We start from the raw sequence: 25,449 nt of genomic DNA on the forward strand, positions 1-25,449 counted from the left end.
GATGCTTCTCAAGCAGGTCTAAGGAGGTGGTACTCCCCCTCTATGCGACACTGGTCAGGCCGCAGCTGGAGCACTGCATCCAGTTCTGGGTGCTGCACTTCAAGAGGGATGTGGACAACATGGAGAGGGTCCAGAGAAGGGCCACTCGCATGATCAGTGGGCAGCAGGGCAGGCCCTATGAGGAGAGGCCTGAACCTATTCAGCCTCCACAAGAGAAGGCTGAGGGGGGATCTAAAGGCCTGTTATAAACTAGTCAGAGGGGACCAGCAGGCTGTTCGCCCGAGCACTACCAGGAATGACTAGAAATAATGGTCACAAGCTGGCAGAGGGTAAATTCAGATTAGACATCAAGAGGCGCTATTTCACTGTCAGAGCGGCTGGGAACTGGAACCAACTTCTAAGAGAAGTGGTGCTGGCTCCTATTCCGGGGGTCTTTAAGACAAGGGTGAACAATCACCTTGCTGGGGTCGTTTGACCCCAGTACTCTTTCCTGCCATGGCAAGGGGTCAGGCTTGATGATCTGCTCAGGTCCCTTCTGACCCTACTAACTATGAAACTTGGAGATATAATCTACGTGATTTCACTTTCCTCCTTCCCATTTCTTTGCAACCCTATTGAAATTATTCTGATCATTACTACAATATCACCTGTGATTTACAAAACTAACAATGATTACCCTAATTGTAAAGTGTTTTATAATATACTTAGACCTGATGTTAAAAGAAGCAACATGAATATCTAAAAGGACAATCAGAGAAGAAAGTTGGTGTTAATTGTTTTTTTGTTTCTTTTTGTTTTTAAGACCCTGATCTTGGAGTCAGGCACCTTGAATTCTGTTTCTAGCTCTGTGACACTTTTTGTCAGACTTGGGACAGGTCACTAGAATAGTGTCATTCACTGGAAAATAGGGATCATGGCAATCTGCTAGTGGTATTATAAACTTAAGCCTTAATGTTTGCAGAGTGTTTTTGAGATCTGCAAATAGAAGTTACCAGAACAATTCAAATCAGCTTTGGATATTCTTGTATGTCATCAGAGCTACCCTTCAAACTCTCTAGCATGTTGTGTGTAGTCCTTGATTCCCCTGTGCTGAGTATGTACTACTCAAGGGATGCCTTTGCCTCTTATTAACAAAGTGAGTTCTGCCATCTACTGACCAGTGTGGTAGGAGCTACTTAGAAAGAGGTGGGTTTGCATAAAAGAATGATGAGCTCTGTGTTGCACGACAAATTTCTAGTCCAAATTTCTACTATGGTTTCTATTATGTTTGTATGAATTAGTAGTTTTAACTCTTGTGGGTAGTACTGGAAATAAGCTGTGGCAATAAATAAGCTCTTATGAGGCAATGCTCTACACCAGCTTGCCTAAGTGGAGGAGGGGAATCATGAGACAAGGCTCACCGGACATACTTTATTCGATACCATTTTTCTCAGAAGTATCATCAAATTATAGTGTTTCTATTTATTTCAAGATATTGTAACATAACAAAGAATTGAAAATTAAGCACGAAACTTCATTTGTGCCTTTGAAAATGCCTTAGATAAAATGAAAACAAAATCATTGGCTGTGGCAGAAATGATACTATGATGATACAGATTTGCTGCTACTTGCATTTTGAAGAGGTAATATTGTTAAAAAACATTTAGCATCTCTCACCTCATTTGCAGATCCTCGTCCATTATACTGTTTACTTTGCTGAAGCATTCCTATTTCTTTAGCCGTCAAACAAAATTTCTCTTTTGACATTTATAAATAAGATCTATTTTAAATTAAATTTCATGTTACAGCATTTTTAAAAACTGAATTTCACAGAAAATGTTAATATTAATTTGTACCTAGCCAAATTCATTTACATGATGGATTTAATCTTGTACAGTTATTCTATCAAATATCCTAAGGTTTTGCTGCAGCTTCATTTATAAGGAAACAGTGACAGTCTAGTTCCTTCTGAATGCAAGTCATGACAGATCTCAAGCTAGAAATGAGTTTTAGAAGATTCACTGTCTTTTGGATTTAACCTGCAGGCTTTGGATTTTAGTGTCACTCATAAATCCATCTTCTCCCTTAATTCTTCACTCATTAGTTTTACATACTGGGCTTTGTTCTGATCCAGTTGTAATCAAAATTACAGAGATGCAAATAGTGTTATCCTGACGATGTACCAGTATAATACATCAAAATCTCCTTCATTGGCCACTCTCAATAAATGTTTCCCCCCCGCCACTGAATATATAATTGTCAATATTTACTATATCACTTATATGGTGAGTTTTTACCTTTTAGGAGATCAAAGTGAATTATAAAAGGCACTCATTTTATTTAAAATGCAGAACTTATGGTGACTAATTCCATTAATGAGGAACTGAATAGCATCCTGGTGACTTCATACAAGGATAATAGGGTATTCTGGCAGTCTATCACAATCACAACAACATACGCTTCCAACCCACATGAAATTCAACTAACCAAATAAGATTCAAAGGTGTTTTAATGCACAATTTGCAGAAACTAGGAGTATGGGAAAGTTGAAGCACTCACTTTTTACAGTTACTTGAATTACAAAGTGGATAGTTACTCTATATATCCTGACAGCACAAAAATGACCTGAGAACAAAATTAACAAGTATATAAATTAACCCCTAGCTTGTAAACTATGTACATCTTACTTATGTCGCATGGTGTTTGTCATAATCCATGAGGCACCTTTTTTCATAACAAGCTCAGAGATGGGACCAATGAATTATGCTTTATTTTTATCTTGCAAACCAACTACAACTTTGAGCAGTGATGAATAACTAGACAAGACTTAACTGGTTAGTGCCACTGAGTTGCTGTTACCAAAGAGATCAATCAGCCTTTTATTGTTGCCTTTCTGAATGCTAAAATACAAAGAATATTTTCAACACCTTGAACAGCCTTGAATGCCTCCTCATTTCCACTGTTCATTTGAAAAATATGTTTGTAGTACAACAAAATACATTCTGTACCACTGATGATCCCTGAATATTAATAGCAATGCTGTAACCTACAGGCATGGGAAACCTAAATACTTTCTTCTAATTATATTAATAAATAAAGGTGGAAATCTGTACAACATTTTACTTTCTTGGCTTTTAATTGATATTTTCCCCCTTGAGCATCAAACAGCTTATTGCTAAAATGATTTGGCTTTCTCAAAAAGAAAACTATTTTCATTTGTACACAATAGCATTTGTCTCACGAATAAATGAGATGTCACCACTTTCAATAGAAATACATTTAAGTGCAATGTATTAAGCTCATTGATTTTTTTTCAAGCATTCCCATCAGAAGATAAAGAAGTACATTTCATAAATCCATTCATTTCTTCAGAGACTAAATCTTCATCACATTTCTTTCTGTGGCCATGCCTTGACAGCTTCTGACTAATTTGCCCATTTGGTCATGAGTCATGACTCTTTTTCCTTGAGTAATCACAGCTTCTCCTGTTTTAAGGGACACAAAAAAAGTCGGCATTAGAAGGGAAATTGTATCGGAGTAACCTACAGGCTCTGATCCAGCTTCCATTAAAAGCCTTGTTGACTTTAATGGGAGATACATTAGACCTTTAATGAATTCAATCTTTCTAAGAGGTTCAGCATAAAGCTTAAGCCCAAGGGAAGAAGCTACAGCAGATTTAAGACATCTAGACATCTTTGTGCTTTTCTGATTCTTAGCTGCTATGAGGGTAAAAAGACTTCCAGTGTAATTTAGGCAACCCATACTTGGCCAACAAGTAGTGCCAACAAGGATTGCTGTACTACAGCATGTTCAAACCCTCAGCCCACCCCAGCCCATCCCCCCATAGTGGGGGATTCCTAGGGTGGACATAACTACCCTACTTCATTCATATGACAAGAGCGTATCTCTGGCACAAAAACAGAATAAAATGAGGGCCATAGGATCCCTCCCCCAATTTTGCAAAATGATTTTTAGCTATATCACGGAACAATGTCACACGAGATATTTATTTTACTTGGAAGAATATCACATTGTCATTCATCTGAAATACACAATAATTTTACTTGCGGCCAAATCCTGCCCATCTCCTCTGATGCTGAAGAGGAACACAGTCTAGTGGAACTAGCGTGCAATGAATAGGCTGCTGTTATGAAAAAGACTGGACAGTACTTGGGTACCCAATGCAGGGGACCTTCAGTCCCTTCACCTCAGAGCTGAGCTGTGCTCCACTTCAGTATCCCTCCTCTGAAACAGCTTCCAGGAGAGTTTTGTCTTGACACTTCAAGTTACTGAGGCCCTGATCCAAAGCACTTAGGCATGTGAGCAATTCCACTTTGTTAAAGGCAAGCCCTCTGAATAGAGCAGTAGTGGAACTGTGGCTGGCTCCAACAGTTATTCTATCCTATAGGAAAGCTCCCTTCTTCTCTTACTTCCTACAGAGATCCTTAGCTACTTGGAACATCTCTGCATCACAGTGGTAGGATGCTCTGTCCAGGCCATTTCTGAGCAAATTCTGTCTCCCTGCCATCCCCTTCCCCCCACCTCATTCCCACATATATGTTTCAAACCCAGAAGTAGGCTGATGAGTCTAATCAGAAATGGTCGCACACAGATGTTCTCAAACTTGTCACAGAGGTCAAGCAGATGATCCTCACCAATGTACTTCTGTGTTTGGAGGATGTCAATGGGATCAGATGGACAAGGTATACTCAGAGGTGTCTCAGCCCCACCACATCACTGCTGCAGTGCAAACCTGCCTTTGGACTACTGAATTAAGTCCTAGTGAGGGGGAAAAGTGCAACAAAAGGCTGATCTTAATACGAACTCAGCTGAAATTTCTGACTTAAGTTTCCAGAACCAACTCCCTCAGCATGCTGTGTTCACTGTGGTCCCTTTGATCTGACCAGGGCCCCTTCTCTTGTGAGTCCTGCTACTAAAATCCATGTGACTTTACATCACCGAAGAAGGCAGCACCAAGCCCTTTAACAGAATCATTTCAAATGCACTCTTTTCACATATTTTATCACAAGGAAACACTCTAAAAAAAGGGAAAGAAATTGAACAAAGGCAGGCACAATACAGAACAACATAAAAACATCAAAAACTAAAGCAATCTTACAGTGGGACACAAGGCAGAAATAGATTAAGCAAGTCATATAAATTGTGAATCAAAATGAAAATATAGATGTTATTCATTTATGAGAACTAACCATATCACTACATCCAAGGTCAAAACTAGATGTAAAGGAAAGAAATAGTAATAAAAAACAGTTGTAATAATAATACTGGTAATAAAAGATTTATTACAATTATATCCAAGGTCAAAACTAAATATAAAGAAAAGAAATAAAAATAGTAGTAGTAGTAATAATACTGGTAATAAAAAATTAGGTCAGGTTTCAGCTTTCACGTATTTTTTAAAATTGAAAATAGTTAATTGTACATGCCTAAGAAAGTCCAAATAGGTCAGCCACTCTGCCTTTAACTTGCCATTTTGTGCTTATATACTGCATGAATCTGAAATAAATTTTGTCATATAGGATGATTTCTTGCTCTCAGTTTCTTGCCTTGATGGAATTCTTTGCATAAGGGCTATAATTTATATGTATTTGCATTTGTATACCTTTATTTGTATTCAGATTCCTCTGTTTCTGTTGATCTTATCTGAATGGTTAGGGGAGGGAGGAGGAAGAGACAGATTTGGTGTAAGCTGAAGATGCAGTAGGAGGGTGACTTCGAATTTTAGATTAGTGTTTGGGTTTTTTGTTTTGTTTTGTTTTTTTACAGCTATAAGATAGAAGACTTTAACACAACTTTTGATATTTGCCATTCCAGTTGCCTAGCAGCTTTTAAAAGAAATTTAAGGATAAGTATGAAACAATCCTGTAATCTATACATTGTCAAAATAAGTCTGATTTCATTACTGAATAGAAACATCTATCATTTTTATGTATGCAATTAGAGATACTTCAGCATTTTAATCCTTTCTGATTTCTATGATACGTTTTTATAATCACATCCTATCAGTGTAGATGTCTGGCCATCTTACACGGCAGGACAATAAAAAGAGCAGCAAATAGACTGTGCAGATCCTGGAAAACTGATCCAACCATAGAAAACATACCTCTCCCCTGTGACACTCATTCTAAAGTTAAAATCTCTTAGTAAAACACAAGAATGACTCTGCCTAGCATCTGGTAAGCAACTTTAAGTATTCTGCACCAACTAAAATCTGGTCCTTAATGCAGGGAAATCAAGCTTATCCCTATAATAGGCATGCACCATTTAGGATGGGGGTGGGCAAAGCTCAGCCCATGGGCTGGATGGGGTCCACAGGTGATTCCAGTTCCCAGCAGCCCCTGCCTGCATTGCGGTGGCCAGCTTCCTTCCATGGAGAACCCAGCAGTGGTGGCGTCATGACAGTGCTGGACGAGGGTTTGCATGGGGGCCAACCGCAGCAGCACTGGCAGGGCACGTGCAGCTGGGCATGGACTTGCTCTGGGGCTGGGACCTTGCGGTGGTGACAGTGTAGTCCAGAGCCAGGACAGAGATGTGATCCGCTGCCCACATACCTGGGTAGGGGAAAACAGGCACCAGATCACAGCTCTGTCCTCGCTCTGGACCACACTATCAATACTGCAAGATCCCAGCCCTGGCCCAGGAGCAGCTCCCCGCCCAGCCACATGACCTTGGGGCCAGTCTTCATGGAAACCCTGTCCCCACCCTGTCATATTGCCACCACTAGTGGGGTCTCCAGGGAAACTGGTGGCAGCAATGAGGGCAGGGGCTGCTCAGAAATGGGGCCGGCTGCCAGCCAGATCTGCCATTTTGCTCACCCCTGACTTAGAAGCAAATAACTACCCTTTGGATGGATCTATACAAGATGCTACTGCACAGTCATTATTGCACATTTATTTAGTTATTTATACTTTTTATACTCTTTATACAATTTATTTATTTATTTATTTATACTGTGCAATATTGTATTAGCACTGTCTGTGCTGTGATGCACTACTGTGTAGTATTTTTTGGCTATTGTGCAGTCAGCATCTCATGTCCATTTCTATTTGATATTCAATCACTGTAGTAGTATTTCATTGCCATGCCTTGTAAGGTGGAGACATCCCCAAAATGCCTTTTTGAAAAGTATCATTTCAACATATCTTCATTCCAATTTGTCCAATTATGTCTTTCTAGTGACAATACTCTACCATATGGTATGCAAAATTGAAATGGTAGATGTGTCTGAAGTATCCTGGTCATTGGGAGTGACTGCTGTCAAAAATGCTGCTTGGATGCAGTCAGACAATTTCCTATACACCAAGACCACACATCTGCTGTGTTCAAGAAAAAATGTTGATGTCTTACTGAGTGAGCAGATCTAAAAGGCAAATATTTATCTTATCTAGTATTTCAGTAGTTTATAACAGTATAGTACAGCAGGATCTCTCTTCTGGGAATACAGTCATTTCAATGTGTGCTTCTGACTTAAGTGATGTTATTAGCACCAGCTACAAGTAGGTCATAAATGCCAAAACAGCAGTAATGGGAAAAGTTATAGCTGCATTAAACATCAACTTATTTTTCTGACATTAACTATATATCAGGACATTGAAGAAAGCAAATTTTCTTGCATTATGTTTGCAGAAAGGAAAATTAATCTGGGGGTCATGAACCCATTTCAGGAGGTTACATGCACTCTGCCCTTCCCACAGTGTTAACTAGAGAAGGTCTGCCTATTTGGGAGGTGCATTGTAGGAAAAATGCTCAAAACTTCTAGTTCTATTATTAAGGGGTTCCAAAAGAGGAGGTGAAACCCAAGTATAAACATATTTCCAAGCAATTTTGAGCCTCCTCTGTAGCAATACCTAATTAAACAAAAAATAATAAATATAGCTTTTGCAAGTATGTTTTATATAGCGATATCATCTTCTTTCAAAGAACAGAAACAGAATCTAAGGAAAATTAAGAATAGGATTTTCTTAATTACTACTAGATCTGTTGCTAACTTGTTTCTGTGCTTCCCAAAGAGAAGTTAGCACTTGAGTAGTTTTTTTCCTGAAAGACAAGAAAAATCAAAGAGAAAGTTAAGATGGTTATGGGGAGGGGGAAAAATATATGGCACCATTTTCAAGACACCTTTCATTTATTCTTTATCATATCCTGAACCTCTGTGTGTAATTGACCTATTCTTAACTATGCTCCTGAAATGCAATTCTAAATAGTAAAAGTATTGCAATATTTAACCTATTGCATGTTTGCTGTTCTATCATAAGGTAAGACTGTCTAGCTAGGAGACGGAAGAATAGCTAAATAGACAAATGTATGCCATATCTAGTTAGTAATCAATACCCCTGGTCACTGGCTGTGCTTTTTAAAAACTGTTTAGTATATCTCCTGTTCTGTTTAGTCCCAGATAGTAAACTAAGTATTCTGAAAACCATCTAAGCTGTAAATTCTTCATCATAAGTAATCTGAGCCTAAGTAATGTTGCTAAAAAATGAAATATTAGGTATTGCTCATAATTTCTCCTCTTCCACTTTGTGCCATATCTCTGACACTTCCCTAATAAACCTGATGTGTTTGTAGGAAAATCACCACAGGCAGCACAGATGTCCTATACCAGCATATAAAGCACAGGTCAGAGTACCCAGAGATCACCCAGGTGTCAGCACCATGGAGTCATTGGCAGTTAGTATTGTTTATAGTGTACTGCAAGCTAAGTAGGGAACTGAACAAGCACACAGCCAGCCTGAAGTCACAGTCAGTACAAATCCCACTTTTACATTCTCTTTCCAGAGTTTTACTGTTAGCTACAGCTGAGGATTTAGGCTGGCATGCTTATCTTGATAAAATGCTTCTGTAGAGATAAAATTCCTAGCACTGGGAGCAGTTTTTAGACAGCCAGCCTTCTAAAAAAAGCATTTAACAGAGCTATATAAAATAAAAATTTGTTCTGATTCTTCCCAGAGTTTTGCTCTTCAGATTGTTATCCAAAAGGACAAATGAGAGGCCTAGAGAAATGGAGAGAAATAGAGAAGATTTTATAAACAAATAGAGGGCTGAAACTAGTTCCTTCAGTGCCAAATGCCTACTAAGTATCTGGAAAGCATTACTGGTCACTGCACTACCACACCTTTAAAATAAAGCAGAAATCTGGAACAATTATGCAAATCACTTAACATTTTCATAAATAACTACACAATGGTACTGATTACCAGAATTTAAGCTTCTTTATCCTGCAGTAAGAAGCAATTCCTAGGAACATAGGAATTACTATTCTCTTTGCTCCCCTAGCATTTCCCAGACTTACTGTCTAAGGGTGCTTGTACATGCAATAGGGGTTTAGTTCGGTTTAGTTTGCCCTGAATTGAAAGGGTTGGTTTTTAAAAACCTACCATTTCCACCATTCCAAATTAAGGAGAACCAAACGCCCATTGTATGTACACAAGAGTTAGGGGACTCAATCCTTACAGCCTGTAGCACCCCTCCAGACAGCTCCTGGGTGGGCAGGAGCTGCGCAGGGGGCACCACAGCTGCCGAGGGAAGCACCAGGCCCTGCGCAACTCAGACAGGCAGGCAGGCAGGCTCCAGGTGGAGAAAAAAAAAAAGATTAGGCTCCTTGCCACTTTTTTTTTCCTTCAGCTGAGCCAGCCGGCTTGCACAGCCCCTGAGCTGCACAGGGCCCGGTGCTTTCCTCCGTGGTGGCAATGCCCCCCTGGCACCACCTGGCCCGGGTACCAGCGGGTGGGTGCCACCTGGGGTGTGCCACCACTGTGGAGAGAAGCACTGGGTTCCCCCACAGCTCAGAGACTGCTCGGCCCACCGGCACTTCGCCCCTCTCCCCCCCTCCCCCGCAGGAGAGACAAGTAAGCTCCAGCACCCCATGCACCATCCCTGCCACCTGGCACCACCCGGGAATGGCTGGCTTGCCCCTGGGGCAGAGCAGCAAGACAGCAGGAGGGTGGCTGGGTGTGCTGGTGATGGGAGAAAGTGGCAGGGATGGTGCACAAGGCACTGAAAGCCCACCAAGCCTGAGCCTTCCCAAACATGTTGGCTTCCAGGGCCCCATACACCATTGCACTTCATAATGTAGTAAACTAAAACACCTCGGATGGGTTTTACCTTGCTACATAAAGTCATTTAAAGCAGAATACGCCTCCAAGTATGTAAATAGCAACGACATTAAAGTGGAATTCACTGCCCAGCATGTAAGTAGCAACACCATTAAAGCACTGCAAAAGGGCAATTAAGCCACTTTAAAAGCCAATTTTGTTGCATGTACAAAAGCCCTAAGTTACCCTAGCAGCAATTTGTGGCTCAGCTCTGGCTACTTCTGGCCCAAGACTAAAGGCCTATGGTTGGTTACAAGAACTGGCACTTAGGCTAAGTACAGATGACCAAAAAGGCCAAGGCTGAATGGATTAAATCTTCATAGGTTAGTTTAAACTGTGTAGATTGAACTGATAAGCAAGTGAACAGATGTTCACTTTTGATTCTGGAAATGCAGCCACATGCCTGCAGTGGCCCAGGCCAGAAGCTGGGGAGCGCTAGACCGTGCCTCCCTACTCAGTTGGAGAAGACAGCTTGGGCACGACTAGCTTGCCCACTTCGCAAGGAAGGGGTTGGCAGGGGAGGTGCAAAACATCCTGGGATGTTGGGAGACTGTGAGTTAACTTGAATTTGGGACAGAAGTCTTCCGGGACAGAAGTTCAGTAAACTGTTTTTCCCTTTAGCTTCCTTCAGCTGTGGAGTTTTACCATAAACTTGGGACCATTCACCCTTTAGAGAGACAAAACTGTGGCCTGTCTATAATCAGGACCTCTTTTGCAAGCTTACACACTGAGTTACAGTATAGTTAAAACTCCCTCCCAGTGGTAGCAGGTAGAGTATTGCTACTACCCAAATCAGATTAGTGACTCTTTCTCCCCATGGAGTCAAAATTCTTGTTGTGACCTATGACTTCACCTGTGCTTTACCACAAAAGTAGCAAATAAGTGCAAATAATCTACCACAAAGCAGCCACTCTGTTACCTAGAATAACAGGTGTATTGGGAGACTGGCTACTGACAAAAGAAACAAGAGACAGGTCTACAGCCCAACTGTTTATTATTTACAGTGTGAAGCACAAGAATAGACAATGGGAAAGTGTTTATCTAGCTACCTGACATAACAATATAGGTCCTCACTGAAACTGGTTAGAGAGACTCAGGAAGGTGTCATGAAGACTGATAGCAGCTCTTCTTGAATTCGTTGAGTTCTCCCATTTCTCATCCAGTCTATATCCTATATTTATATATGGCTTATTTTATTAAACATTCTCTGATTCATTTTGTTTAAATTTCTTGATTTCACTGAGACTTTGGGCACAGGACTGAACTAGTTTTTCTATAGGCTTAAGAGGTGCCAATTAGCTGGGATCTACGTCATGAAAATTGCAATTCTGGAAGGAAAGATTTCTTATCTCTTTTCTTCATCACCTTGGAATGCTGCTTGCCATTATCCTGCTTTTCTTTTCACTGTCTTTTATGGTCTTCACTGACAGGGCTGCCTTGTTTTTAAAACTAATCTAAGAAGTTTAATGCACACATCTTCTATAGCAAAATTACATCTACAGCTGCAATTACACATTTGGTTACATAAATCACTACTTTTGACATTCTTAAGCTAAAGATATGTTATAGTATGTTTGGCTTATCCCTTTAAGGCCTTCTTGAATAATGTCTCCTTTCAGGCCTTTTCCTCTGTTTAATTTGATTTCTTTACTAGTTCAGCTGGGTATGCTAATTACTGCTTGTAATGCCTCAAAAGGTCACTCTGTTGTAACTCAAACTCAAAAAATATTTAAATTTAAATTAAAAGAGGACTTGGTGTACTCTTGGTAATTGTGGGATATTGCTCTTGACTGACTCTGGGGATCACAGTAGGGCATAGAGAGGAAGGCAGACCTTTAGGTATGCAACTCCCAGGCTGTTAGGGCTTTATAGGTCAAAACTAGCACCCTGAATTGCACCTACAAAGCCCTTGCAGATCATGGAGGACTGGAGTTATGTGCTCCTGGTGACCCAACCCCATCAGAAGGCAGGCCACTGTGTTTTGCAACAGCTACAGTGTCCAATTAGTTTTCCAGGGCAGCCCCACACATAGCACTTTACAATAGTTCAGTCTTGAGATTACAAAGGAATGGATGATGATGGCCAGATTAGAATTTCTAAGAAAGGGTCACAGCCTTCTCATCAGATGGAGTGAAAAGGTCTCTTAGCCAGCGCAGCCACTGCTGCGTGAAGATCCAGGTGCAGCAAAGGAACCGGGAGCATTCCAAGGCTACAAACATGAATGACCAAGTTTCAGTTGGTTCACCCACATCCAGTCCTCAACTACAGCCAGGCACTTGGAAAGGACTGAGTCTGCAAGGCCAAGGTCAGAAGAGAAGAGAGGTAGAGTGGGTGTCATCATCACACTGGTGGCATTTAACTCTGAATCACCATACAATATTCCCCAGTGGCCTCCCAGACACATTAAACATAGGTGCAGACAAGACGGTGCCCTAAAGGACTCCACAAAAAAGGTTCCAAGGGGATGACGAGTACTTGCCCATCAACACCCTAAGCGACCACTGTGCTAGGAAAGAACAGAACCAATTTAAGAGCTATTCAGCAAATAACCACCAGGTCATGTTAATGCTTGATCAATACTTTGTGGTCAACTATATCAAAAGCCACAGAAAGATAGAGTAAGATCAGCAGGGTACAATTTCCCTTGTCAATCTCCAAGCAAAATTCAGTGACCAAGGCCATGATCACAGTCTAGAGGCAGGCAATTTTCGCCTGCAGAGTTGGTGCAAACTCATTACGGTGGACTGAAAGAGACTTGATTTCTGGGCAGGAACAAGCTGGGTTAACCATGCCTTGGTTCCACTGAATGACATTTGGAAGATGCAATGGCAGTGGAAAAGAAAAGCTTCTTTGCTGCCACCTCTGCCACACCATAGCTCTTGAAGAAAGAGCCATACTACAATTGGCTGGCTTTGGCACAGGTTTCATAGATTTCATAGACATTAGGGGCTGGAAAGGACCTCAAGAAATCATCAGGTCCAGCCCCCTGCCATTGACAGGAAGTCAGCTAGGATCAAGTGACCCCAGCAAGAAAAAAAATCCAGCTGTTTTTTGAGAGCCACCTGTGCTCCAGCCACCTACTTTCCAGCTGAAGCTGTCTCAGTTCCCCCTTGTACCACGGGACTGGACACCTGGGTGCCACTGTGTCTATGATCTGCTATACCACAGATCAGCCAGGCCATCAACAGAGTAGACATCAAGGTCAATGGGATTCCATGAGTCTCTGGGTGCAGAGCAGTCTAACTGGCCCATCACCCCAACAGGGACAATGGAGAACAGTGATCTGTGCCTCTAGGAGGTAGTGGTCTGATAACTGAAAATGATCAATTTACAGTTGTTGTAACAGAGAGCCTTGGAGGGGGCTCTCTGTTCCTTTAAGGGAAGAAGCAGCCTAGGCAAGGAGCACTGCATGCCAGGCACAGCACCAAAGCTGCAGGTCACCAGGGCAACAGGCTAATAGAGCAATTAGCAGGCACCTGCCCACAGTCTGCTGACCGGATGTAACCAGAGCCCTGGGAGCTCATAAACCCAAGGCTGAGGCTGATTCAGGGGGGTTTCTGTTCCTGGCAGCCACAGGGAAAGGAGTTTCTATTCAGGAATGCCACTCAGGGATAATGGACCAACTGCTTTGCTGCCTACAGAAACAGAGAGGCTCAGGGAGCTCACAAGAAGCCCAGGGTGCTGTAATAGTGAGTGGAGGCTTACATGCTTAAAGGGACAGTGGGCTGTTATTCTTTTGTGTTATGTTATAACCCAGGGGCTTATTTTTATATTGTGTTTAAACTGGAGGTTTGGAATGAGGCTGGAAGGGGAAGTTTGGCGGTGTCATTAGTGCCTGAGAGGCACATAACTGCCTTGAGACCTGCTAGGGGCAGACAGTGCAAGGCATAGAGACAGGGGGCCAGTGGCCCAGTGCCAGAGAAGGTACAGCCACACAGGGGTTTGGGACCCACAAGACAGGGGACAGGGTCCCGGTGATGGAAGGGACAAACGAGGGCAAGTGCCTCAGATCCAGGTCTAATTCAGTGGGCCCAAATTAGAAGGCCTAGCTGGATTAAAGCGGAGGAGGCCGAAGCCCCAACAGAGAGAGCATCATTCTTGTAACACCTGCAAGGCATGGGGGGATTTGGAGCCACGCAGTTAGCCCTTAAGTCTTGGGTGCCCAGCTGGGCACAGCTGACTCTAGAGGCCCAGCCAGGGGACCAGGGCAGACCACTAGGGTGCTGGGGACCCTACCAGGGGTTCAGTGAACCAGGGCTACACAGAGGTTTGTGGGAAGCCTCCCTATTGATTGTTATTCTATCAAGGTGTAGCAAGTAAGATGGGAAGGTGCCCTATGGGCGGAGCAGGGAATGGCCATGGAGCCAGGGAGGGTCACAGCCACCCCTAGGACCTTGATGTGTTACAGTTATGTTTTCAGGGGACAGGACGAGATCATGACTTTGACAATGAGTCCAGAGTTAAGTCTGAGACTCATGCCTCTGGAATCATAACAAGACACCTTAATTGCTTAGGCATTGCGTCACTCTAAGTCTGTTTATGGTGTCATTTAAATTGAATGCACTTACTCAGTATCATTAGAAGGTGTTCAAAGGTGACATTAAACTTCAATCACTTTTCGCACAGGTAATAAGGTGAAGAAAATTACATAAAAATAAGAATACTCCCAAGTAATACAGCATTCCCTGTCTGTTTTGTATCAATTTTTCCTGTTTTAACTTCAAAGTACAATAAATTGGACTTTACTAAAATCTCAAAAATTCTAAGGCCTAATCCAATAGTCTTTACTACAGCAGAACTGTGAGGACCTATGACCAAGTTTTGTAGATGTATCTAACAGGCAATTAATGATTTCAAGAAGTACAGGGTCATGATTCACCTTCTAACTAAGAGGGAAAAGTTAGAGCACAAAACAATGAATGCTTGTAATAAAGGTTAAATGACCTTACAGCACAAATTCTGGCTTTTCTGCAAGCTTCAGAGCCTCATGCATCCCTGCAGCTGACAGTTTCCGGTTGATATTTCTATATCTGCATTGAAGTAGATTGCGATAGGTTGTCCTCAGGTCCCGATTGAAGAAGGCATATATAAAAGGGTTAATAAGAGAATTTGCATAACCCAACCACAGAAATGTTCTCTCAACCCACAGTGGGATGCAGCTGCATGCTGTACCACAGATAAAGGGTCTGGCAGTTGAAAGTATGAAAAATGGAAGCCAGCACACAGTAAATGCCCCCACAATAATTCCAAGAGTAGTGGCAGCCTTCTGTTCCCTTTTGAAGATGGAAATGTTTCTTCTATCGTGTTTAAGGAGTCGTGAAAAATTTGTGCATTCTTCAGATTCCTTGTGTAGTTTTACAACTCCATTCACAGAAATCCCTTCAGTTTCTTCTGGCCGTGGGAAGCCAGCAAACTTGTGTTTAGCAGCACTCTTCTTGGCAGCTTTATAAATCTGATAGTACATGAAAAGCATCACTGACATTGGAATATAAAATGCAACTGCAGTGGAATAAATTGTATAGCCGAAGTCTTGACTGATTAAACAAACCTTTTCATCATTCACATTTTGGGCCCAACCAAAGAGGGGTGGGATAGTGATAGAGGCAGATAGGAGCCATACGCACAGGATCATTTTAGCCATACACTTCCCATTCTGCCTTACAGGATATGTAAGGGGTCTCGTTATTCCAAGGTACCTAGAACAATAATGCAGAGTTACTACGTGATGCATTGGTGTACAAGTAAAACTATTTTATACAGTCTGCCATAAAGACATTAAACAAATGTGATATGGTTTATTTTATGTTCTCTCTCCTGTACTTTTCAAACTTCTAGCTAACTGACAATTTAATTTATGATCAATCTTTCTGAAAGCGGAATACCTCCCATTGACTTCTGTGTGTCCAAGCTTTTTTCCTCAGAGGTAAAATCTCATAAGTGTTAGAAAATATTCTGAAAGTTTAAGTGAAAAATGATATCTCTTGCATAATTCAGTTTTCTTGCCTAACTTTTGGAATTCAAGTCGTGGTCCATGGTTCTCAGTTTACCCAAAGAAACATTAATGCTATAACTGTCCTTAATATTATTATTATTATGTGATCCGTCAAGAGATAATATACAGAAATCTTACAGATCCATGACACTAAAATAGATACAATAGATTGTGATTTTTTTTAACCTTTTAACCGTTATATTTTAAAGAGGAAAACTCTGAATTTGTGAACCATTCAATTCATAATTTTTTATAGTTTCTTCTTTTGAAAGTGATGCCATTTTTTAGCATTAATCAAGCATTTCTTGAACAACATAAATAACATTATACCTTAAGTTTAATATGACCTAAAATATCTAGAACTCAGAGAATGTAAGACTTACAAATGACTAAGAAAACAGATTAAAATACTGATAGAAAGGATAGGTTAATGATACAACTTATTAATCAAATGATGTCTACTACCTTATTTCTATAGTATAAATCTGTCCTAAATATAAGAATGAAACATATGCATTTTGCTCAGACTCTGACTGTTCTACATAACTAGATATAAAGAAATATCCTTGTCCCAGGGGGGTCACAAACAGAGATCCCGGAACCCCCTCTCATGGTGGGACCCGAGGCTGGGGTGAGCTCCCAGAAGAACAAAACCAAAAGCCCTAAGGAGGGGACTTACTTACCTTCAACAGGAAAAGCCGCACTGTGCTGAGAAGAGCTGCTGGCACGGTTCATCAGCCGCTTTTATTTGCGGCTGGGACCAGCGCCGGCAGATGACATCATCAAAAACTGCTGCACGGTGGATTTAAAAGTTGGCGGCAAGGTAACAGCGGGGGCAGCAGCTAAGCCTGAGACAGGAGGCGAAGCTGCTTCCCAGGCTACTGGGTTGCAGAAGCAACAGATCAGTGGGGGACCAGATGGGGACTCACCAGCAGGGTCCCAGCTCCCCTGAAGTATAAACGCCTGGCTCAGCAGGGCAGCCAGGGCAAGGAGGATGGCATTGAGGGATCCCAATGGCCACAGACACAGGAGCCATGAGTGGGGCGGGCTGAAGCCTGAACCCTTGCTGTTCCTTCTCTTTTCTCTTTGTTTTTCTGTTTTCTGTTAGAAGGGCACCCAGAGCCCGAACTGGGGAAGGCATCCCCAATCAACCCACAGAACCAAGAAGAGGCATGGAGGCAGCCACATCAAACGTGACATCCCAAAGATAAGGCCCGGGTAAACGTTGGGACAAGACTGGCCCCAAAACCATAGACACCCGGGGCAAAGACAAACACTGAGAATTGGGCAAAAGGGGGCAAGAGCAGGAGCGAATATCAAAGAAACAAGCCGGCGATCTATCACCTGGTCATCCTGAAGGCTTGCATATGGCTGGGGTGTAGGGGAGGTGGAGCCCCAAGAATGCCCGCAAGGGGCAGCGCTCAGTCCGCAAGTTTCCACGAGGGAGAGTCCCACTACTGAAAGGAAGAGCAAGTTGTGGCAGGCGAGTGTCAGGGCCTCCATCGGGGTAGAATGCAGCCCAACACCCAAGTCTCGGGGATATGCCTCGAGGCCTGAACTGGGCATGCACTCTAAGGCTTCTAGAGAGTGCCTATACCAAATCAGGCAGGTGCAATATTAAGACGTTCTCTCCTTGCTAAAATAAATTAAAATGCTCTAAACTGCATGAATTTTTTTAATGTAATAATTTAACCGATTATGGAATTTAATAGATTCCAGTAAACTCATCTTAAAAATTCTTGTTGAGTTCATGTTGTTTTGTTTAGAAATACTTGAAATAAAGAGTTGAGTGTCAGGAATTAGAGCTGTGCAAAGCTTTGGTTGCTGATTTGATCTGGCCCAATTTGGTGGCCAAGTCTCCAAATCTAATTCGAATCAGGAGACCCTTTAATCTCTCTGAATCGAATCGGAACCCTCCAAATCAATTCAGAGAGGTTCAGAAAGATTCTACAATTTGAACACAGACACAGCTTTAAATGTTTTTGCTACATACTGCAAGGTACCAGGCGGTTTGTGAATGCTGAGATGGTGGGACAGATGGAGTGTCCCACAGGAGTGTGGGGGGTGTCCCCAGTGCACTTGGCAGCAGACCAAGAAGAGGCCCAGAAGCACTTCTGGTCCACTTCTGGATCCGTGCCAAGGGCTCCCCCAGGCTCAGTGACTGGTGCCTCCTGAGTTTGGGGTGGCATCTGGGGTCCCCTTGCAGCTGATCGCCATTTGGCAGCGGATGTAAAAGTGGACCAGAATTACTTCTACTCCACTTACAGGTTTGCCGCTGAGCATGTGGGGAGGCCCCCCCCATGCTCCTGTGGGATTCTCCATCTGTCCCAGCATCTGTGTTAATGAGCCGCACCTGGCACCTCAAGGTATGTAGAAAAAACATTTAAAGCTGCGTCTATGGCTGAATCCCTGATTCTCCGAATCAGCATCAAATCTTCAGCTTCAGCTTCAGCTGAAGAGAATCAGGGACAGTGATCTGAATCAACAAATTGAATCACTTTCCCTGATTTGGACTGAATCCAGATCCAAATCGAATACGGCCCAGTTCGCATACCTCTATCAGGAATACTTTATCTGAAAAGCTTTAGACATAGTATGGTGTTTTTTTGGTAGTTTTAAGATTGTTCTGCTTCAAAAAATATTTAAATTTAAATTAAAAGAAGATAAACCACCAATACTTCGGGGTTTGACCTGAGACTTTGGTCCTCTTGTTCTGGCAACAAAACCAATTATTAGCATAATTATTCTGTCAAATGCCATATACATGTTCTTATGGCAATTTAGAAAAACATGGCTAATAATACAAGTTCTTTAAGTAAGAACCTGGGTGTACTCCAGCTTGGAAGTCGAAGTGTCATCCAAGTTGATTGCGAAGTGATGGCAATCACTGTCATAGGCAGTCTTTGCTTATGGTATCTCAACCTTGACTGCCTATACAAGCCAATTATGGTCAGTCTAGCAGTTGTATAACCTCTGCTTATAAAGCCATGGCTGGAATTGGGCTAGAAACTGTTGTTATGCTTGGTTGGGTGGAATTATGTTATGTGTATAGAGTAAGTGACATGCATCTTAGGAAAAGACACAGTGAATTTTGTGGGTTTGTCTTGCCCTTTTGCATTAGAATCGAATCTCTTGCTCAGCCCTGTGGGTGAACAGAAAAAATCCTAGAATGTTCTAGTCTGTAAAATCACTGACAGGACATTTGTGTCACTGAATGAATCAAGTTCCCCAAGCAGTCCAGCATGTAGAAAACTAGCTAATATTGCGGATTTCAATTAATTCTGGCCAGAAACTGTTGACCAGTCTTGGCTATTAGCGCCATCCTTTTGTTAAGGTGTTGCTACTATAAATAGTTGTGGTACAACGTGGCACTCAGAATGAGTGAATGGAAAGGGACCACTTGTAAAGCTACCAGGCAATACCAAAAAAAGAGGTAAATAAATTATCAGTACTAAGAAATATTAACTAAAATGCATAAAATCAATACCATATGGTCTTTCTGAAAACTTTGAACATGAAGAATATGAATAGAAGCAGCAGTCACGCATTTCTAAGCCTTGTAGTACTATTTCATATTTTGTCTTTGCAAATAATACAGCTATAAGGTAAGCTTTATGCAGCTTGAGGGGTTAATGTTTCTATACATTGCATACTTGTTTTCATAAATGCCCAATAGTATACCTTAAGGCATCTACATTTAACAAAAAATAATAAACAAAGATATACTGGCATGAATTAAAGTACATCAGGTTTTCAAGACGTAATGTCAGTGCAAAGCCATGAAGTTCCACAAATCTAAAATTAAAATATACTGATTTACATAAAAATATGTACTGGCTTCCTTTCCACCCCATCTACTTCTACTAAACTGGAAAAACTGCACGGGTGAAAAAATCAAGGAAGTTTCACATCTTAACTCACTAAATGAAATCCATTACCCTTGAAAATGTAGATGCAACTTCCAAAATAATTTAAATCACTGCTGTCATCTAATTCACTGGAGATTGTAAAAAAGCTTAACAGAAATTCATGAATTTCTGAATTACTGTCAAGCTCAGTAGAAAATACACTTTTCATTACTTAATGATTAAATTACCTTCCAAAAGCTATTATAGGATGCAGGGTTTTTTTATATTAATTGGACAAATGCATTATTTAGAGGATATGTACCTTCTTGAGACCTGGTTGCTGAGTATAAAGAAAGGTCACACTACTCTGAATGATGATTCCTCAGTCACTGCACCAGAAAGAAGAATGGTTGTTGATTATGACAATGTATTGGGACTTCAGATATTGGGGTTCACGTCTTTTCCATAACATAGTCATCCTGTATGATCTTGGAAAAATCTGTAACTCAGTTAAAGGCTGTGATATGAGGCTTATATTTACTTTTCTCTGCCACTATTCTGTCTAATCTACTCAACCCTTTAGTGAAGGAATGTACAGTTTTTCCTTACTGAGTGTCCAATCAATGCACAATTGGGTCTTCTTTAGACCAGTGGTCTCCAAAGTGGGGTGCACAAGATGATCCACTGGGGTGTGGGAAGAAAATATTAGAACTTCTATTTCTATTTATATAAATATACATATATTGGGGGTGCGTGCTCAAAAATTTTTTACTGATAGGGGTGTGCAATCAAAAAAGTTTGGAGACCACTGCTCTAGACAATACCATAATTAACATAGGACCACACTTATATCTCGGTTATTGGTCTCACTGGTTCAAGTTCAGCGCTGACTTTGCATGAAAGCCTGTGAAATATAGGATGCAAGACTGAATTTGCTTCCTTATTTGCACCCTCAGTTGAAGATTCAGTCTTCCAGCAGCAGAACATATGAAAGACACAAAATGCTGGCTTTCCCCCAGTTTATAAGGGCTGGTAAGGAAACAGACAGAAGTGAGGCAGGCAAGAATTTCTGCCCTGCAAATATTGACTGAAAACTACAGTAACTATGTACGTGCTTTGTTCCTTTGTTTCATTTGCTCCCTCTGTACTTTGGCCCATGAATTGTTTGACTGTACTATTCACTTGCTATAACAGCCAATCCAATAATTGCCCACAGAAGGAGCAGCCCCTTGTTCATGCAGCCCATTCTCATTGAGGTCAGGGAGACTGGGAAGAGACTGTTTTTTTTAACATATTTATTTATTTTGCATCAAGAACAGAAAGTCTAGTAGTCTGACCAATATGGTACAATAGCAAGCCTCGGCAGACCCTTCTGAAAGAGACAAAGGGAGAAAGAGAGGCTAAGTACAGGCAGACAAAAAGCCCAAAGCTGAATCAATTCAATCTTCACAGGATAGTTTAAACTATGTAGATTGAAGTAATAAGCAAGTGAACAGACAATTTATTTTTTATTCTGGAAATGCAGCCACATGTCTGCAGTAGACCAGGACATAAGCCAGCAGGTGCTAAAGGATGCCTCCCAGCTTGGGCGGAGCAGACAGCTTGGATCAAGGCTAGATTGCTCACCCTGGGGGAGAGGTTTGCATGGGAGATGCAAGGCATTCTGGGATGCCAGAGGACTGTGAGTTGACTTGAATCTGGAGAGCATATGGGACAGAAATTCAATAAACCAATTTAACCTAAATCAGTTAAGTCTGATACTGCATCCATCCAGGTTTATTTTAAACCAGTTTGGGTCATTTTGGAAGTGGATTATATGCACTGAACCTCTGCTGTGTTACAGTGTTACAGTGCTGTGAACCAGTTTCCAATCACTTATACCAGTTTGTGTAATTTCTGTCCTATCCAGAGAGACAAGGAAGGTGAAAGTGCAAGTGTATGGCCTGTCAGTAATGAAAACACTCATATCACCATAGATTGAAACCCCCTCCCCCAATGACCTTCATGGGGTTACAAGTTTAAGGCTAGCTGTCTGTCTTCCACCTTGCAGAGTGCCATCAAGAGAGAAAGAGAATACCTTGTACGAAAAGTCAATTGTGCATGAGTAACAAGTCAGAAAACAGATGAATCATTAAGAGACCAGGCAGCAAAGGAAATGCAAGTGTTTCAGTAGCTTTCTGTATGCAGACTGGAAATGTTATTTCTGGTACTATTGGGTTAATGTCCATGTTTGTGCTATTACACTGTACCTTTCCCACAGTCCTTAACACGGGTCTGAAACCATGGCTGTTTGAATATATTTCAGAACCCCTAGAGCAGGAGTAGGCAACCTCTGACATGGATGCCAGAGCGTGGCGCACACATGCATTTTGCTTGGCATGTGTGCTTTGAGGCAGGGAAGGGGCCAGGACTTTTCTGCCACAACAAGGATCGGGCCCCTCATAGCTCCCCCACCATCTGCCCCTGGCACCCCAACATCTTACAAGTTGAGACTGCAGGTGTTTTTGGCACTCAGCCCAAAAATGTTGCTGATCCCTGCCCTAAAGAATCAAATACAATTGAGAAAGAAGAGGTCATAATTCTTTAAGGTAAGGGTACATCAAGAGCTGTGTCATCTGAAGGACTCCTCATAGGTCCAGAAATTTGGGGCAGAGAAGTGGGGCAGCCTTAATTAAAATTTGGGTGTATGGGGCTAAGCTGAGGCAGTGTGAAGCCTGATTTGCAACCAACCCCATGACACTCATCTGGTCCATGGGGTCAAAAGGTTCACTACCACTGCTCTAGGGCAGTTACTCTCAATCGTTTCAGCCTCGATCATTTTATTAGACTCACGGCATCCCTCAGAAAATTTCAGCTCTTGCCTTTCTTTCAGTTTTTGACTACAGAAAAATAGCTCAATTCTTCTGATGCAAAGAACTCAGAAAGACCACAATGGGTCAGAATGGTTTGGACATTAGGGATTTCTGTTTAACAATTCACAAGATAAACTTGGGGATTTCAGTGGTTTCCCACCCAGGAGTCCTAATAATACTGAGCTCATGGTACTCTCATTGGAAATCACTATTCTAAGGTACACATCGAAGTCCCAACATCATTTCCCTAGGCTTTCTCTCAATAATGGAGGCCGGAATGAACGCTTAACTCTTAGTCTTTAAATCAGTAAGAAAGATTTGTTTCAGCTTTTAGAAATAGACTCACAAGGCACATAAAGGATTGAAGTCAGGCAACAGAAGGTGTTCTTGGAGTAGCTGAAAAGCCAGGGACTGAACTGATATAAGCATGTCATGATGCAATAGCTGCATCATGCTGTTCATCACTGCTAGCACAGAGGATTACATGCTGTCCCTGCAAATGTCTTTCAGAAGGTGAACCACCGTTTTGAGATGCAGACAAATGACTGTAGATTAGTGGGATTGAGTTGTCTGAGCTGTAAAATGACTTAATAGTGATTGAATACCCTTTTTTTTCAGTCTTCATAGCCATCCCCACACACTGAGGCTCTCTTCATCATGGAGAAAAGAGTGACAATTGTACTGTGAGAAAAGGCTGCTCTAGGTAAACATTTTACCCCAGGAACTTAGCCTACAGGCTTTAATGCTCCATAGTGTCAACACACCACAGCAGCAACAGAAGCTGATGCCATCTGACTGATTTTCAAAAGCAATATAATGTTCGCTCTTTCATCCATTTATGGTTGCTTTACTCCCACACACAAATGACAGATCTGGAGATGACAGTAAAATTATCTCCAATTTTACTGCTTTCAGCAAATATAACAGTGAACTTGAACAATCAATCACAAGTGCCACATTTACCTACTGGTAAACATCAGGGCTCTGTGGAATCCAAAGAAAGAAAAGCTAAATTGGCATGGCTTAGTTCAATATCATTAGTAAAACTCGGGCTTAATGTGACCCAATATTCTTTCATAATGTCTACATATTGTTCACAATCTTTGCTCTTATGTCTGTAGGGTACAACTACAGGGGAATATTCTGGCTTTCTTGATATTAATGCACTGCAGTGTCTCTAGAGAAGTTATTCCCCACAGTGTTAATGTATTCTCTGCTTTCATACTGACTGCAGATTACATGCTATCTGCTTAGTGATACTGCTGGCATATTAGGATCTTAATATGAACAGAGAAAATAGCATAGTTGAATGAACAGGTCCTTGGACAAGAATCTGTAAGACCTCTTTTCTGTTCCTGGCTCTGCTACTGAGCTGCCATGTGACCTATGGCAAGTCAATTTGCCTTTCTGTGTCTGTTTCTTCATCTCAATCTATCTGTCTTGTTCACTTACTTTAAGTTCTTTGAGGCAGTGCTGTTTTTCACTATGAACTTGTACAATAGAGTGGAGTCATGAACTCCACGAGGGCCCGAAGTGCTAACGAATTATAAAAGTATATTATATTTGCTATTGTCAGAATAGATATGTATCCCCTAAACTGACAAATGGTAGAGAGGGGAGGCTGTTTTCTGGGTAGCAGAACATGAGTAAGTGTTCGTAGACATCCATCCTGTACAGATACAGAAGACTTTTCAGAAAGAACTTTCTTCTCACATCCCTTGGAACATCCCCCTATGTGAGCCTGAAGCATCTGGTCGTTCCAAGTGTGTGTAAGCTCCTGACTCTTTATTCAATCCCAAGCACCAAACTTAGGCTAAGTCAGCCTTGGGAGCATGAGTGGTAAGCAAGGTTTTAAATGTACCTCTACATAAATGTAGCCTCACTTCTGAAGCAGTAGAAAGGTTGGCTTTCCTTCCCTTTCCGGCACTTGTTCCTGTGTGATTGTGTGCACCTCTGAAAGGGTTATAGGTATATTTGGAACCACACATCTCATATCAAGGTTTGTCACAAAGGATGCTGCCACTTGTATGCCAATGATAAATATCAAAGTGGAATGATAACACTATGGAAGAGTAATCTGATACATCCCACTATATGGAGTTAGAATTATTTCTTGCCTCTCTTGTGAGACATACAGAAGCCAAACTGACACTAAGGGTAAGCAGGCAAACTCCATCACATTCATCAGCACGTATAACCATTAAATTATGTATGTCTGTTTGCTGAAGAAGCAATCCTATCCTGCAAACAAGATACTGTATTCTGAATAGGAGGAGGCAAGTTTGTTCTTCAGTTCTGAATATTTTTTTCTGTAATAAAAAACTGAACTGCTAAATAACATCTGAAAATTACCCATAGCCATTTTGAGGGCTCCTGCCTACTCAGCAATAAATGTCTCCTCTGAACGTACCAGGATTCGGAGACCTTTTGTTCTGTATTGCTTTTCTGCCATACATCCACATACATGCCCCCTTAAGACTGGCTTCCAGGTATTTTCTAAGCACTGATTTCAGTTTAGTCAGTTCATATTTATCTGTTATAACTCTTGCATTGCCTTGTCACTTTCACCAATCTGACTTATTCTAGCAGTAAGCCAAAATCAACACAGCATTTTTGGTCTAGCTTTCTGTTCAAAAGGATGGATGGATGAGCATGGAGTAAAA

The 25,449-nt window shown here is 41.5% G+C and overlaps 1 protein-coding gene across 5 annotated transcripts in view; it reads right to left on the reverse strand.

Moving 5' to 3' along the window:
• Positions 1 to 1,416: 1,416 nt before the first annotated feature.
• The window catches only part of HTR7 (5-hydroxytryptamine receptor 7), a 59,197-nt gene continuing 35,164 nt past the window's right edge, over positions 1,417 to 25,449 (reverse strand). Inside the window, exons 2-4 of one of the 5 annotated variants that reach the window (XM_090057894.1) lie at positions 15,044 to 15,790; positions 5,190 to 5,214; positions 1,417 to 3,464 (exon numbers count right to left, since the gene is read on the reverse strand). In XM_090057894.1, coding sequence (XP_089914020.1) covers positions 3,453 to 3,464; positions 5,190 to 5,214; positions 15,044 to 15,790 — 784 coding nt within the window. In that variant the 3' untranslated portion in view covers positions 1,417 to 3,452. The other 4 variants (XM_090057896.1, XM_090057895.1, XM_090057893.1 and 1 more) reach the window with 4 other exon arrangements.

Source organism: Crocodylus siamensis, chromosome 7 (genome assembly GCF_052110815.1).
Source record: "Crocodylus siamensis isolate JL-2025a chromosome 7, ASM5211081v1, whole genome shotgun sequence".
Taxonomy (NCBI): Eukaryota; Metazoa; Chordata; order Crocodylia; family Crocodylidae; genus Crocodylus; species Crocodylus siamensis.